This window comes from Somniosus microcephalus, chromosome 13 (genome assembly GCF_052327205.1).
Source record: "Somniosus microcephalus isolate GS21.2 chromosome 13, FLI_Smic_1.0, whole genome shotgun sequence".
Lineage (NCBI taxonomy): Eukaryota > Metazoa > Chordata > Chondrichthyes > Squaliformes > Somniosidae > Somniosus > Somniosus microcephalus.
In genome coordinates this window covers 17,247,814-17,265,703 of record NC_140999.1, presented here as the reverse complement: position 1 = coordinate 17,265,703, position 17,890 = coordinate 17,247,814, and the positions used below count along the sequence as shown (strand labels likewise).

Below are 17,890 nucleotides of genomic sequence, written 5' to 3'. Positions count from 1 at the left end.
GGACCGAGCTGCTGCCGATCTACCAAAATTTCCGGATAGACCAGCGCTAATGTTGAAGGATACGGAGGTTTTCATCTCCGTATCTGACAACAAACACTTGCTTAGCAACAGCTTGTAAACACTCGGCCTTGGAAGCGTATCTGGAGCTGTTGCTAAGCTACAGAGACGCTTTCCAGAGCCTGACCGTTTATATAAAAAAAAAAAAAAAAAAAATTGCTAGAAGAAAAAAAACCTAACCAAAACAGCTGCTGATTTCTGCCGTTAGATCGAGGTTTCCAGACATACAACCTCCGGATAAACCAAAGTTTCCTGTATTGTGTCCATTTCTGGGCACCGCACTTTATGAAAGATGTGAAGGCCTTAGAGAGGGTGCAGAAAAGATTTGCAAGATTGGTTCCAGGAATGAGGGACTTCAGTTATGTGGATAGACTGGCGAAGCTGGGATTGCTCTCCTTAGAGCAGAGAAGATTGAGAGGAGATTTGATGGCGGTATTCAAAATCATGAGTGGTCTGGACATAGAGAGAAACTGTTCCCATTGACAGGGTTCGAGAACCAGAGGACATAGATTTAAGGTGATTGGCAAAAGAACCAAAGGCGACAAACTTTTTTATGCAGCGAGTGCTTGCGATCTGGAATGTAAGGGTGATGGAGGCAGACTCGATCACAGCTTTCAAAAGGGAATTGGATCAGTACCTGAGAGAAATTTGCAGGGCTACAGGGAAAGGGCGGGGGAGTGGGACTAGCTGAGGCGCTCTTGCAGAGAGCTGGCACAGGCTTGAATGGCCTCCTACTGTGCTCTTACCATTCTATGATTCTATTCTATGAATTGTCGTCTTGTATTAACTACCTTGAATCATATGAAGAGTGGTCACTTGGGCAAGGTACTGGATAGCTGATGCCTGTCCCCTAGTATCAGTCAGCACCCACAGCAGAGGAAAGGAGACAAGTGGCAAATGCATGCCAGCCACGTGTGTCTCTTGCTTTGCAACACAGGCAATCCCTGTTGAGGTGTGACAGCCAGCTCCTCTTGAGTTACCAGCAAGTACCTGAACCTGCAGACCAAGAACGCCCCAGGTTTGGTCCCTGGCCTGTCTTAACTAGCTGATCTCCGCCAGGGTGGTAGTGGGTACCCTCTAGTTGGCCTCGGCATCCCTGGGTTAGGGAGAGGGCTCCTGCTCCTGATGACCATTCCGCAGGCCCTGCTGAGAGTGGATGCCAAGTGCCCCAGTAACACACATCAACACTTTCAGGCGGGGGAAGGAACTGGCTCGAGTCGGGGGAGGATGTTGGCGGCTTTAACCCAACCTACTGCCCCAGCAAATGACTCCATATACAATTGAAAGCTTTTTCTGGCTATTGGCTGCAGACCTGCTTTTGTGGGCAAAGGAGTTAAAACCGATCGAAGTGAGTCCATTGCTTCTAACTGCTTAATATCTTGTCATGTTTGATTGCATTGTTATAGAGTGCCCGGTTCCTCTTCATTCCCTGCACCCGCCCCCAAAAGCTATTGGGAGCTATTACAGCACCTAATAAATGCCATTGGCTTTTGGCAGCCAGCCCAGTCCATTAATCACTCCAGTATCAGAATAGCAAATCTAGGCTCTGCAGCACAATTTATTTGGGTATTTCCCGTTTTGGCAAATGATCCTGGTAATCTAGCCCTCCCAAATGTTTTGCTTTGAGCTAGGCTAGCTCGAGTTCAACGTGGCGCTGTTGGGTTTGATCCGCAGGGTGTAGGCAGCGCTGTAGTCTGTTCCGCACTGGAGAAGGAGGAGGACCAGATAATAAACCGATCCAACGGCCGATTTTTTAAATTTTATTTCTGACTCTAGCCTAAGTTTTTGAGGCTTTGTCACCAGCGCACAGCCAGCCAAGAGCAGTGTCAGCTGACTGGCCGCAATATTCCAGGAATAATTATTTGTGGCTGCCTACACAGCTTTGACCTGGTGATTCGAGCCAGATGAATGGTTGAAGCGCCAAAATCTGACCACCAGATCAAACTTAATAGAATGTGCTCACTTAAAAGTGGCACATGGCGGGGGACACACGTATGGTTTCAGCCTTTATAAAGTTACAAAGTTTACCTTTTTAATATTTGTCAGCCTTTGTCAAGGTGGGGGAGGAGGGGAAACGAAGTGAAGTAAAATCCAATCCAATGTGGAAGCATGGAATTGATCCTTTTTAAGATGCTTCTTAAAACTTGCCTCTTCCTGTCCTAATATCTCCTTATGTGGCTCGGTGTCAGATTTTGTTTGATAATGTTCCTGTGAAGTACCCTGGGATGTTTTACTATGTTAAAGGTGCTATGTAAACGCAAGTTGGTGTGGGCAAGTGATACAGCACTCGACCCCCTTACCCCTTAATTGATGGCTGGAAAACTGGACGAACAGCTGGATGAGGAAGGCTGCTTTATTTGCCACTTCAGGGCACCTCCTCAAAGACGTTAGTGCGGCATTCCTGGCCACAGTTGGCAATTAAGCTCAATGCTATATTTACTACCACACCTGGGGATAAATGAAGATGATGACACACTTTGAAGGGATCCTCCATCTTCTTCTTAGGCAGTCCCTCAGAACTGAGGATGACTTGCTTCCACACTAAAAATGAGTTCTCAGGTGACTGATGAGTCCAATGCGGGACCTGCAGTCTCTGTCGCAGGTGGGGCAGATGGTGGTTGAAGGGGCGGGTGGGTGAGGTGCTTGGGTTGGCTTCCGCTTGCTCCCAGCGAAGAGACTCGAGGTGTTCGGCGCCTTCCCGGATGCTTCTCCTCCACTTTGTGCGGTCTTGGGCCAGGGATTCCCAGGTGTTGGTGGGGATGTTGCACTTTTTCAAGGAGGCTTTGAGGGTGTCCTTAAAGTGTTTCTTCTGCCCACCTGGGGCTCTCTTGCCATCTCGGAGCTCGGAGTAGAGCGCTTGTTTTCGGAGTCTCGTATCGGGCATGCGGACGATGTGGCCCGTCCATCGGAGCTGATCGAGCGTGGTCAAAGCTTCGATGCTGTGGATGTTGGCCTGAGCGAGAACACTGACGTTGGTGCGCCTATCCTGCCAATAGATTTGCATGATCTTGCGGAGGCAACGTTGGTGGTACCTCTCCAGTGCTTTGAGGTGCCTGCTGTACATGGTCCATGTCTCTGAGGCATACAGCAGGGCGGGTATCACTACTGCTCTGTAGACCATGAGCTTGGTGCTGGGTTTGAGGTCCTGGTCTTCAAACACTCAGCAAAGCGGGGACTGCCTGACAATACTGTGCATCAGGTAGCCCGCCCAAGATTATATGCCTCAAAATGCCAGCTGATTCCACATCTCCTGCTTGCCCCTCACAACCTTGAGGTCTTTTATTGCCTCACGAAGAAACTGCCACAAACTTGCAGAGTAGAGCCAACATTTTAAGCCAGGTTGGCTGGTGGGCTCCCTCTGTTTCGCTGTAAAGAGAAAAAAAAAGTCCCTCGCCGATTAAAACGTCTGGTGCCTGATCAGACGCCAAAGCAGAACAAGCCTGGAAGCTGGGCTCAGTGTGGTAACATCACCAATCCCAGCAAAGAGCGGTGCTTGAAGGGAGCCTTGGGCGAGAATAAGCCTACTACTTTCTGCTTCCAGCACATCTCCTCGCCCACTCTGAGAGTGAACCCTGCATTCCTCATCACCAGCAACGCAGACTGTGGTACCGGAAACTCTCATTTAAACGGCACCGAAATATCTGGAATTCTCTATTAACTGGCCAAATTCATACTCCGAAAACAACACCTCAATAACCAGAAATGTTGCCGAGTCCGAGTCTCCCACGGTGGCCGAGTTAGTCAGTGGGGGCAGTTCTCCAAACTGCCACTACTCGGCTTCTTGGCGCTGTCAGAAGTTCGAACACCTCAATAACAGGAGTCTGACTCTCCCGCGCTGTATACAGTCGTTTACTGTATAAGTTTTGTTTTACTGTTAAGTAATTAGAGTTATGGATTGCCCTCAACTGGCAGTACTGTACTTAATCAAGCATCTTCCACCATCCATTTAACACAACATTCTGTAGGGGAGTACCCAATTACTGTATACTGCACTTTTCTTGATTTTTTAAAATTTTTGTTTATTAAAAATAGCCTCTGATGAATAACCCTCTCCGTCATCCGGAAATTTTAATCAACTGGCACCATCTCGGTGCCGGATACCAAAGAGTTTCCTGTACATTTTTATTAATTCTTCACTTGCTTCTTGCACTCTTATTTTATTCTTGACCCACCCCCTCAAATCTGGTATAATTTTCTTTTGTAGACTTGTGTTCTCTCCCTATTCAGCATGTTTTAAATCACAATGGTTACAACACGGAAGAAGGCCATTCGGCCCGTCAAGCCTGTGTTGGCTCTCTGCGAGAGCACTTCAGCTAGTCCCACTCCCCTGCAATTTTCTTTCCTTCAGGTACTTGTCCAACTCCCTTTTGAAAGCCGTGATTGAGTCTGCCTCCACCACCCTTTCAGGCAATGCATTCCAGATCCTAACCACTCGCTGCGTAAAAATATTTTTCCTCATGTCGCCTTTGGTTCTTCTGCCAATCACCTTAAATCTGTGACCTCTGGTTCTCGACCTTTCTGCCAATGGGAACAGTTTCTATCTACTCTGTCCAGACCCCTCATGATTTTGCACACCTGTATCAAATCTCTTCTCGCTCTTCTCTGCTCTAAGGAGAACAACCCTAGCTTCTCCAGTCTATCCACGTAACTGAAGTCCCTCATCCCTGGAATCATCCTCGTAAATCTTTTCTGCACCCTCTCTAAGGCCTTCACATCCTTCCTAAAGTGCGGTGTCCAGAATTGGACCCAATACTCCAGTCGAGGCCGAACCAGTGTTTTATACAGGGTCATTATAATTTTGTACTCTCTACCTCTATTCATGAAGCCCAGGATCCCGTAAGCTTTTTTAACTGCTTTCTCAACCTGCCCTGCCACCTTCAACGATTTGTGCACATATACCCCCAGGTCTCTCTGTTCACGCACTCCCTTTAGGATTGTACCCTTTAGTTGATATTGCCTCTCCTCGTTCTTCCTACCAAAATGTATCACTTTGCACTTTTCTGCATTAAATTTTATCTGCCACGTGTCCACCTGTCTATGAAGGGATAATTACTAGTCCTAGCCCCTTTAGGGCTACCCTGGATCAGGCGTATTCCCCAGATGTTCACTTTCAACTAAAGTTAGAGGTAGCCGAATCCTGAAGACACTCAATTGGGTCTAAAGGTCCAGACTCTCTCTCCCTAAAGGAAAGGAACAACCTGAAGATGTTACCGTCCTCCAGATAGCACTTTTAATAAGTTTTAGCTAGACTGTAACGTTCTGGATATTATGAGGGTCTGGAAAACTCCCCCCGGAATTCTGCAACTCCTCACCAGAATGTACAATTCTAAAACTATATAGATTTATTAAAGAACCAACATGTAATTTACAGTTGGTGATTCAATCGCACCATTAACAGTTCCAAATACAAAAATCTTACAATTCTATTATCGGAGATCCTTATTCTCAAATCTTAACTTCTCTAGTTTTACAGTTCTTAGTTTATTCCAGGATATCCACCAAAATGAAACACAATACCGTTGATCCCCGAGACTGAGTTGTAGACTTAGAGCTTGCCTCTGAAGCCGAGAATCGCTTTGCCCCTTTACAGCGAATCTATCATCCCATTTGAAAGTTCAATTTTTATACCCTTTCTCAGTGGTATTTCCTTTGAAGTTTTCTGCTGATGTAAGCTAATTATCTCTAGTCATTTTTCTGCTGACCCCTGCTATTATTAGTCAGATCAGCTTGTAGCATTAAGAATTATGTCTCTACCTTTAGGTGTTCGAAGCTTATCATAAAAAACGGTGTGGAGCAGGTCCATCTATTTGATGTCATTCTTACCAAGGTCTTCTATGCAATTCTTAAGTCACCTCAGCTGGTTGCAACACAGAATCGTGTGTCCTAGGTGTTTCAAGTTCAACACAAACAATGCAACGGCTGGTGCCTCCCCCACTTGATGCCATTCCCACAAAGGCATATGTTTCTTAATTTTCTGTGTCTGTTTACAAAGTGTACTTTAAAACACCTTAACAGGGTATACCATTGTGTTCTTTCCAAAGCTTCAGACTATCCAGAACCTCCAACCTATTGATTCAGTGTCAACAACTTATCTTATCTCAATAGCCTGTATGCTGTTCACAGCTTCTCCATTGTTAAGGCTTTTAGATTTTCATGCCCAGTTTGCCATGTTTTAATAAAGTCAGAATTCTTTTATAGAATGGTGTATTTTTCTGCATAGGTATATTGCTTATTCCTTCACATCTATGTCCTCTTGCAGTCTATCACTATCTTCGTCACTGTTCACTCTACTTCCAAATCTTGTCTCATCTGCAGATATTGAAATTGTGCCCTATACACCCAGGTCCAAGTCATTAATATATTGAGAAAAGCAGTGGTCCTAGTACTGACCCCTGGGGAACACCACTGTATACCTTCCTCCAGTCCGAAAAACAACCGTTCACCACTACTCTCTGTTTCCTGTCACTTAGCCAATTTCGTATCCATGCTGCCACTGTCCCTTTCATTCCACGGGCTTCAACTTTGCTGGCAAGGCTATTATGACTGTTAATGTTCCAGTTCATGCTTTATATTCCACGTGATCCTCGAATCACCTGGATTGAGAGAAATCCCTAATCTGGGACGGATCTGCACCAGTCTCCCAGAAGATTAATGAAGATGCATATCCTGATTCTATGGGATGATGCTCTCCTCTTCACTTTTAAAGGGACACCACAGGGGGTGAAATTGGTCTTTGCCAGTCACGCGAATTGGAATACATTTTGCACCATGCCTGACTTTCTTTTCACTGACTTCAATGGGACAGAAAATCAGGTGTGGTGTGAAACAGGCTACCGTTTCGCTGTGCGTCAGCTTCACGTTATCGACTAGACCATTCTTCTGCTGTTTTCAGTAAACATTTTATTGTGACCGAACCTACTTCGAACATGAGAAAAGCCATTAATGAAAGAAAGACTTGCATTTATATAGCACCTTTCACAGCCTCAGGTCATCCCAAAGTGTTTTACTGCCAATTAAGAACAAAGCGTAGTCACTGCTGTAATGTAGGAAACGCGGATGCCAATTTGTGCACAGCAAAGTCCCACAAACAGCAATGAGATAATGACTAGATAATCTGTTTGTGATGTTGGTTGAAGGATAAATATTGGCCAGGACACCGGGAAGAAATCCCCTGCTCTTTAAATATTGCTGTGGGATGTTTTACACCCACCTGAGGGGATAGACAGGACCTCTGTTTACCATCTCCTCTGAAAGACTGCACCTCCAACAGTGCAGAATTCCCTCGGTGCTGCACTGGAGTGTCGGCCTAGATTTGGTGCTCAAGTCTCTAGTGGGTCTTGAACCCACAACCTTCTGACTTGAAGGGGAGAGTGCAACCACTGAGAAAAGCCAGTGGACCTTGATTAGTATCTTATGGCGTCTGTCATTTTGACTAACCCCAATTTTTTTGCCACATAGTAGATTATTCTAACTATCTTACAAGGTTAGATTGAAGCATTCTGCAACAGTGAGACATTTATACGCGTTTATGACTTGTAGCTTTTAGTGGCGGAATGTATCGCTGTGCCCTCGAAAGGGCAATTGACTAACTGTTGAATGTAATCTTTCTCCAGAACAGAGATAATTATATCCGTACCTGTAAACTCTTCCCTGATGGACGCAGTCTGATTGTGGGTGGAGAAGCCAACACCATTTCGATCTGGGATCTCGCGGCTCCAAGCCCCCGAATAAAAGCCGAGCTGACCTCGTCGGCCCCCGCTTGCTACGCGCTGGCCATTAGCCCAGATGCTAAAGTCTGTTTCTCCTGCTGCAGCGATGGAAGTATTTTTGTCTGGGATTTGCATAACGAGACACTCATTAGGTGAGTTAGTTTGAAGATCTAATGCAGGTGGTGGCAGTGAGAGGAAGGGGAGGCTCAATTTGTAATCGCTCCATGTGTCTGGCTGTGAATGTTGGCTTATCTCGATAGTTTGTACTCTGGGTTTTATTAAATATCTATTTAAATGTTGCATTTTCTGTCGACAAAACTTTATTTCCTTGGGTCATTTTTCTCCCTCACACTTTTGTGACTGAAGTCTTGCTGCTCCTTATTCACTTGTACGATAGCATAAACAAGATGATGTTACAATATGACTTCACATACAAACCGGATAGAGTGAGGGTCTTTTGCCCATGTCATTGAGTGTGCTTCTCCAGTCTTTTCAAAGGTGGTCTGTGAAAACACTTTGTGAAATGAATCATTAACTGCTTTTATTTCACAAGCAGCAAGTGAACATAGAGCAGACTATGATCTGACTCACTCAAATCAATCAATACAACTTGCTTGTGCAGAACACAAAATAATGAATACACTCTGTTTCCCCACATCAGTGGGTCATCTTACTTGATTTAAAATAACTTCTAACCTCCTCGCTGCCTCTGTTGGTCTTGACTGCCAGCACGTGTCTCTGTCCCTGATATAATTGGGATTATGGAGCCAAGGCTGGGAATTCAACATCCAGGGGTATTCAATATTCAGGAAGGACAGGCAAAATGGAAAAGGAGGTTGGGTAGCATTGCTGGTTAAAGAGGAGATTAACACAATAGTAAGGAAGGATATTGGCTCTGATGATGTGGAATCTGTATGGGTAGAGCTGAGAAATACCATGGGGCAGAAAACGTTAGTGGGAGTTGTATACAGACCCCCAAACAGTAATGCTGAGGTTGGGGATGGCATTAAACAGGAAATTAGAGACGCGTGCAATAAGGGCACAGCAGTTATCATGGGTGACTTTAATCTACATATAGATTGGGCTAACCAAATTAGTAACAATACTGTGGAGGAGGAATTCCTAGAGTGTATACGGGATGATTTCCTGGACCAATATGGCGAGGAACCAACTAGAGATCATGCCATCTTAGACTGGGTATTATATAATGAGAGAGGATTCATTAGCAGTCTTGTTGTGCGAGGCCCCTTGGGGAGGAGCGATCATAATATGATAGAATTCTTCATTTAAGATGAAGAGTGAAGTCGTTGACTCAGACTAGGGTCCTGAATTTAAATAAAAGAAACTACGATGGTATGAGGCACGAGTTGGCTAGGATGGATTGGGGAACGTTACTTAAAGTGTTGACGGTGGATAGGCAATAGTAAATATTTAAAGATCGCATGGATGAACTACAGAATTTTTTTTAAACTTGCGTGAGTAAATTTTATTTTAAAACAAAAATCATAAATGTAACTATCATCTCTCAAACCCTTTGTGAGGAAAAATAGTCCAAAAAAAATCCTAAAACATGAAAATCTGACTTGCTATTAATTTCTAACCCTCAATGCAATTTTTTGAAAGCTAGACATGCTGACAACTACTCATCAAATCATCTATAAATATCAAACCCTGCAATAACTGCAATGCTTTAAATGTTCTCCCAACTTGAGTGGCTTTTCATCAGGCTCTGGGTCCTGTTGAAGCAACGACTGCCGCTGGAACTGTCTGCTCCAAACGGCTTTGTTTCTGCGTCTTTTTATAAACCCTTCTAAAGTTTGCGTGATTTTCTTTTTGTACCACAGACTGTCTTTTAAACGCACATTTAAAAAAAAAAAAAAAAATAAAGCGTGAGATTGAAGATTCGAGTGCTCAAACAGGACTATTATACATGCCGCCTGATGTTTCTGTTTCCCCCTTTTCCCTAATGGATTCGCTGCTGCCCATTTTGCCCCCTCGCTGAAGTTGAACAGCACCCCCAGTGGCTGCTTTAAATGTGTCACATGTAGCATTTACTTTTGTGTGCCGCCATCTTTATCTGTTCTGCCATCAGCTTCTCCATCATGGCACGGATTGATGAGTGTCTTCTATGTGTGGTGGCGCACCACATTTGCACAAGTGAAGGTTTTTTGCTGGGAGTGGGGAAGAAAGGACTGTTTGCACGTGTGGTGTTCAAGTCCTGCCTTGGGCATTCTATTGTTGCAAATGTATTGGCGGGGGGAAGAGAGGGGAAGGCGAGGCGAAGAGAGGAGGGGGGGCGGATGTTGGGGCAGGAGGGAAGAGATAATAAAACAAGTGGGTTATGCAGGTTGGTGTTAGTGTGCTAGTCCAATCGTTGGGCCATGGCTCAAAATGCCAGTTGACATCGTATTTGCCTTTGGTTTCCTGGTTTATCTCTCTTGCCCTTTGATCTGACTCTAAATTCACCTCCGGTTTGCCTTCCTCTTACAATGGCCAGGCTTTTAATAGCCACACTGAGCATCATCATCACCTAATCAATGCTGCTGGATTTATCTGGTCTCTCCTACTTTCTTCAACCTTAGTGCTGTGCTGCACCAAAGGCTTTGACTTGCATTTCTCAATTTGGGGGGGAAAAAAACATGTAAGTAATCCTAAAATACAGACGGGGGGGGGGTGGGGGGGGGGGGGGACGACGACTGATCATCTGTCAACTCTCTTGTGTAAATTGATGATGAAGCTTTTCCACCATAGCAATCAGCGAGCAAATCATGAATTTTGAAACCTATATTGAGTATATTTTTAAGAAGAAAAAAAAATGCCAGGCGCTAGAGCTGTGGAGGTTGGGTCATTGAATATATTTAAGGTGGAGATTTTTGAACAATAAGGGAGTGAAGGGCTATGGGGAGCGGGCAGGGAAATGGAGCTAAGCCCAAGATCAGATCAGCCATGATCTCATTAAATGGCGGAGCAGGCTCGAGGAGCAAAATGGCCGCCTCCTGCTCCTATTTCTTTTGTTCTTATGTTCTATCGGTGCTGTTGTGCAGAGAGACGGGGTTCCTGTCTATTATAATAAAGGATGCTATGCTGCTTCTTTATTCATTAATGCAGCATGACTAGAAAACCAGCTGATCCTAATTGGACTAGACCTTTTTTTGTCACTCGCAACTGTATTTCCTGTTGAACACACTTGGTTACCATAGCACTAAAACCACAAGCTATTTGTCATCGGGTTATGTCACACTGCTCGCACACAATTATTCTCTTCACCCCCACCCCCCTGTATTTTTGGTTTTCCTGCAAGTTAGCTGGCGTTCTGATTGCTACCCAAGTGGACACACCCGATGAGAATCCTGTCCCGCCTTCGGGAACCAAGCGAACTGAAAATACACAACTCTGGAAATAAATCAATTCATGTTATGTGTGGTCACACTGCACCTCTGACAGGCCGCAGCTCTTATTTTTATTCCTTCACTGGATGTTGGCGTCGCTGGCAAGGCTGGCATTTATTGCCCATCCCTAATTGCCCTTGAGAAGGTGGTGGTGAACCGCTGCAGTCTGTGTGGTGAAGGTACTCCCACAGTGCTGTTAGGGAAAGAGTTCCAGGATTGTGACCCAGCGACAATAAAGGAATGGTGATATATTTCCAAGTCAGGGTGGTGTGCGACTTGGAGGGGAACTTGTAGGTGGCGATGTTCTCATGCGCCTGCTGCCCTCTTCCTTCTATTCAATTCAATTTTATTTGTCATATATGCAGCAGACATATGTACTGCACAATGAAATGTTGATTTTTACGAGTGCTCCCAACATTGGAATAAATATGGCATAACAATGATAGAAATACTAATAGAAAGACAGTAATAATAAGACAACAGTAATAAATAATAAATTATTCGTTCATGATTCTTATGGCCTGGGGGTAGAAGCTGTTTCGAAACCTGCTGGTATGAGACCGTATACTTCGGTATCTCTTACCGGATGGGAGCAGGGCGAAGAGGTTGTGGCTGGGGTGGCTCGCGTCTTTGATGATTCTCAGGGCCTTCCCCCGGCACCTCTCGGGGTAGATATCCTGCACAGCAGGTAGTTTAATTCCTATAGTATGTTGTGCAGCTTTCACCACCATCTGTAGAGCCTTGCGGTCTGTGGCGGTGCAGTTGCCATACCAGGTAGTGATGCAGCCGGACAGGATACTCTCGATGGTGCACCGAGGTCGTGGAAGAGGTTGTGGGTTTGGGAGGTGCTGCCGAAGAATCATATTCTAAATATGGAACTTGCCAAAAGTGAGCCTTGTATGAAGCAATTGGTTAATTCAACAACTTATTTTTCCTTTGGAATTTTTCATACAAGATGAGTTAAATTATTTTTTTAAATTGTACAACATTCTCTCTTTTCCCCCCCCCCCCCCCCCCCACTCTGCTATTTTAACAATTCTCGCCTTTTAAAGACTTCATAGTTCTCCAAATTCTGTGTTGGCACAGTGAAATGTTGCTTGTACACATTGTCCAAGAGTTCTTTCAGGTGACCCAAGTTTGTGTTCAATAGTGCAGGTTCTAGATGGCCAGTCCAATAGAGTTAGACGTTGCTTCATAAATTCCACCCCCACCCGATCTCTTATCGTGCTGTCAGCAGGAGGTGACCATGTGAGGTCGGGCACGTTCATTGCAGTGGGAAGGGGCAATTTTCCTGGGCTGTGCTCTTGCACCTCCTTAGTGGTAGGAGTAAGGGTAGTGTCGTCATAACAATTGCAGGCAGAGTCCCAAAGTGTGCAAAACAAAAATAGACCTGTCGTCCAGGCATTTTTAATCAAGTTTTCTGTAAATCTGATGAAATATTTCCTTATTGGCGAGCTGGATACTCTAAACCGAGCGCTAAAGTCACTAAACACTGATTTGGGGCCAATAATCTAAAGACTTTGAGGAAGTCATTTTAAGGTTGAGTCATTAGGTGCTTTAAAGAATGCATGCTGACAGCCTTCCAATTATTAAAGTGGGATTGTGACCAATGCATTTCAGCAACGTATTTTACGGTTAGATTCTTTAAACTAATGGTACTTGCAGGGTATACTTTTGGCCTGTGATCATTGATTTTCAATAACTTCCTTTTAAGTGAAGGTTTTTTTTATTTTTGTGGCGGGGTTAGTATTTCGTAGTTTTAGAAATGCAGTATGTAAATGTAGTGAAATCATGCACTTTTATAAGTTATATTGACAATTGAATGTTGCATAAACTACCTCTTTTTTTTATTCAGGCAGTTCCAAGGCCACTCTGATGGTGTCAGCTGCACGGACATTTCTAATGATGGGACCAAGTTATGGACTGGAGCGCTGGACAACACGGTCAGATGCTGGGACCTGAGGGAGGGGCGTCAAGTGCATCAACATGATTTTGCATCACAGGTACACCATGTCCACTGGCTAATATGAGAAAGCTTGTCGCTAACTTGTCCACTCCATCTTACTCCCATCTGATCTATCTTCTTTAATCCCTCTTCCCCCTGGGTTCCTTGAGCTATGCATCATTTCCTGTCTTGGGAATACTAAAAACCTCTGTTCTGCCCTTGATAGGTTGCTGGGAGGTGCAGAAGCAGAGTGTGACTAGGCCTCTTTCTTGCCTTTTACTTCTTGCCTTTTATGGAAGTGACTGGATTCTGGTCAGCACCTTCATCTTGAGGGACAGTTGAGATCAGAAACCTGGAGGATGTTGAATTGAGTATGATCCCATGTTCAAGCAGTCTGTGGCATGATGAATTGGAGTAAATCTGCCATATTCATGAGCATCTTGCTCTCCTCCTTGCTGATAGTCATTTGTCCAAGTGAATTAAGTCTTGCTAGTACCAGGATATTGTGTGTTAAATGCAGTGGATTGGAGATGGAGGGAGAGAGACTGAGGGATTGGAGATGGAGGGAGAGATGCAGTCATCATGGGTGACCTTAATCTACATATAGATTGGGCTAACCAAATTAGTAACAATACTGTGGAGGAATTCCTGGAGTGTTTACGGGGTGGTTTCCTGGACCAATATGTCGAGGAACCAACCAGAGATTAGGCCATCTTAGACTGGGTATTATGTAACGAGAAAGGATTAATTAGCAATCTTGTACGAGGCCCCTTGGGTCGGAGCGATCATAATATGATCAAATTCTTCATTAAGATGGAGAATGAAGTAGTTGACTCAGAGACTAGGGTCCTGAATTTAAATAAAGGAAACCACGATGGTCTGAGGCGCGAGTTGGGTAGGATTGATTGGGGAATGGCACTCAAAGGGTTGATGGTGGATAGGCAATGGCAAACATTCAAAGACCGCATGGATAAACTACAGAATTTGTTCATAAAAATAAAACAAAAAAGGTGACTCAACCGTGGCTAGCAAGGGAAATTAGGGATAGCATAAGATCCAAGGAGAGGACATATAAATTGGCCAGAAAAAGCAGTAAACCGGAGGATTGGGAGCAGTTTAGGATTTGACAAAGGGATTAATTAAGAAGGGGAAAATAGAATATGAGAGTAAGCTTGCAGGGAACATAAAAACTGACTGTAAAAGCTTTTATAGATATGTGAAGAGAAAAAGATTGGTGAAGTCCAGCGTAGGTCCCTTGCAGTCAGAATCAGGGGAATTTATAATGGGGAACAAAGAAATGGCAGACCAATTAAATACATATTTTGGTTCTGTCTTCACAAAGGAGGACGCAAATAACCTCCCAGAGATGTCAGGGAACATAGGGTCTGATGAAAGGGAGGAACTGAAAAAAATCAGTATTTGTAAGGAAATGGTGTTGGGGAAATTGATGGGATTGAAGGCGGATAAATCCCCAGGGCCTGATAATCTACATCCTAGGGTACTTAAGGAAGTGGTCCTAGAAATAGTAGATGCATTGCTGATCATCTTCCAGCATTCGATAGAATCTGGAACAGTACCCATGGATTGGAGGGTAGCTAATGTTACCACACTATTCAAAATAGGTGGTAGAGAGAAAACGGGGAATTACAGACCGGTAAGCCTGACATCGGTAGTGGGGAAAATGCTAGTCAACTATAAAAGATGTAATAGCAGAGCACTTGGAAAACAGTGACCGGATCGGACAAAGTCAACGTGGATTTACAAAAGGTAAATCGTGCTTGACTGATCATCTGGAATTTTTTGAGGATGTAACTGGTAACATAGATAAGGGAGAACCAGTGGATGTGGTGTATTTGGACTTTCGGAAGGCTTTTGCTAAGGTCCTGCATAAGAGATTAGCGTGCAAAGTTAAGGCACATGGGATTGGGGGCAAGGTATTGACTTGGATAGAGAACTGGCTGGCAGACTGAAAGCAGAGTTGGAATCAACGGGTCTTTCTCCGAGTGGCAGGCAGTGACTAGTGGGGTACCGCAGGGATCGGTCCTTGGACCCCAGTTATTCACAATATATATTAATGATCTAGACAAGGGAACTAGATGTAATATCTCCAAATTTGCAGACGACACAAAGCTGGGTGGGCGTGTGTGCTGTGAGGAGGATGCCGAGAAACTCCTGGATGATTTGGACAGGTTGGGTGATTGGGCAAAAGCATGGCAGATGCAATATAACGTGGATAAATGTGAGGTTATCCACTTTGGTGGCAAAAACAGGAAGGCAGATTATTATCTGAATGGCAATAGATTGGGAGAAGGAGAAGTGCAACGAGACCTGGGTGTCCTTGTGCACCAGTCGCTGAAGGTAAGTATGCAGGTGCAGCAGGCGATTAAGAAGGCAAATGGTATGTTGGCCTTCGTAGCGAGAGGATTTGAGTACAGGACAAGGATGTCTTGCTGCAGTTGTACAGGGCCTTGGTGAGACCACATCTTGAGTATTGTGTGCAGTTTTGGTTGCCTTATCTGAGGAAGGATGTTCTTGCCATGGAAGGAGTTCAGCGAAGATTCACCAGGCTGATACCTGGGATGGCAGGAATGACTTATGAGAGATTGGGACGATTGGGCTTGTACTCGCTGGAGTTTAGAAGAATGAGAAGGGATCTCATTGAAACTTATAAAATTCTGACAGGACTGGACAGACTAGATGCAGGAAGGATGTTCCCGATGGTCGGGGAGTCCAGAACCAGGGGTCACAGTCTAAGGATAAGGGGTAGGCCATTTAGGACAGAAATGAGGAGGAATTTCTTCATCAGAGAGTGGTGAGCCTGTGGAATTCTCTACCACAGAAGGCAGTAGAAGCCAATTCATTAAATATATTCAAGAAGGAGTTGGATAGCATTGAATGGCGGAGCAGGCTCGAGGGGCCGAATGGCCTTCTGCTCCTATCTTCTATGTTTCTATGATTGGATTGAATGCTTATAGATTGCAATTGGCTTCTATCTTGGGAGATATCTTCAGTGATCTTTCTTTTTCAGCCCTGCCATATTAAGACCTTGGATTTCTGTTCCCAATGTGCACAGAGTAATTAAGAAGGGAAATATTCTGCCCATGTTCCAATTCTAATTTGTTTTCTCCCATCTGATTTTTGATATCTCTGATCTACAAGGCAGGTGGGTATCTTGCTACCAGGTTAATTTTGTAAGATGGGCTTGGGGTGCTGTTTCTCCTGTCTCTGTCTCTCGAAGTGTCTCTCTCTCACCCTGCTTTAAATGGGAGACGTAATCACCCTGCTTCAGTCATGAGCTCTGTTTGCTATAGTTTGTCGAGACTCTTTTTTTCTAAATAGACTCTGTAGACTGTTTGCTGTAGTGTGCTGTTTAAATAGACTTTGCTGAGTGCATAGACTTTGCTGTAAAATGGACTGTTTCGGAGTCTTGACGCAAGTCCTGCTCCGCCTCCAACTCTCATTAGCTGACGCAGTGCAATTCATTGGCTGACCCAGTGGTGTTAACAGACACTCTGCCTATTATTCCTGTGTTGTGGTTAGTAGTATCTGGTTCTAATGATGTAGTGGAGATTAGGAACTCGTCATATGGTAGCCTTTAGTGGGAGTCCCCATCCTAGGACTCTAGCTCTGATAACTCCTTTTATAGCCATCAAGACCTGTCCATCTTTCGCTTCCTAGACATTCAGAGATGTCTGATGCGCTATCAATTACTCATAAAAGACTGAGAGTTAGAAGAGTAACTAAAGGCTTTTATTAACAACAGAATGGAGGTCTGCCTCGAGTGGTCGACCGGTCCAGGATACCAAGGGCTGGGGAGCAGTCACCTTTATACTAGGACCTGTGGGAGGAGTCAGCCGAGGCATGTCCAGGCATGTACACAGTGGAATACAAACAGTGGTTTACCACAATGTCAAAAACACCACTCTTGCTCACAGGCTCGTGAGGCTTGGCTTTCATATTCAACTAAACCCAAGGACTCCTAGCCTTCTGAAGATTTGTGCTTGTGCCAGATTGTTTTAATGATAAGACATTGGTAGTAATTAGAAGGTGCAAACAGAAAAATGACCCAACAACATGTTATAAGCCAACTGAACTTTATTCCCCTCTATGTTTTTCTTGTAATCCTATAGCTGACCTTCGCAAGTGACAGTCCCATGACATTAGGTAGACAGCCATATTTTGTTGCTTTATACAGAGGTAGTATTTTTACTCCGTAATTAATGCTATCTTTAAAATGTTTGGTTCCAACTAATTCATGCTATTTGAGGTGAACTGGCATTGGAAACCACTGATCAGGCTCCTCATGAATTTATTCATCTGGTCAGCTTAAAAAAAACATTGCAATGAACAGCTATGTTGACCGAGTCTATTCTTAGATGTAAATGATAGTTGCAAATATACTATTTGCAGCAAGTTCTTCAGATCCTGACTCCACTTTCCAAGTCTTCTTTCTAATATAGTCCTGATTTGTTATTTTTATACGCACAAGAATCACGGTATCCTGGTCCAATTGGGTCCTTCGGTCTAATAAGGCGTTCTCGATGCTGTCTGCACTGAGAAATCTCTTAAATCTACAAACATGAAGATGCAGCTGCCCTGAAATGGTTATTGCAAAAATATTTCATTAATGCTGACTCTATTTCTGAGATCAAATAAAGGCCTCTAATTTCCTCTTGCTTGTTTGTACTTTGATAATACCTCGGTAGACTAGTTTATAGTTCAGTAGGACTCTCCCTGTTCGCTCCTGTCAATACACATCTAGCCTTACACGAAGGTAAAGTATTTGTGTA

At 44.2% G+C, this 17,890-nt stretch overlaps 1 protein-coding gene across 3 annotated transcripts in view; it reads left to right on the top strand.

Annotated features, from left to right (window-relative positions):
• Positions 1-17,890, top strand: part of LOC147108096 (transducin-like enhancer protein 1) — a 184,521-nt gene that overhangs the window by 154,356 nt on the left and 12,275 nt on the right. For all 3 annotated transcript variants that reach the window (XM_086004577.1, XM_086004578.1, XM_086004576.1), the window contains 2 exons: positions 7,671-7,918; positions 13,011-13,158. In XM_086004577.1, the coding sequence (XP_085860703.1) occupies positions 7,671-7,918; positions 13,011-13,158 (396 nt within the window). The remainder of the gene's footprint in view (positions 1-7,670; positions 7,919-13,010; positions 13,159-17,890) is intronic.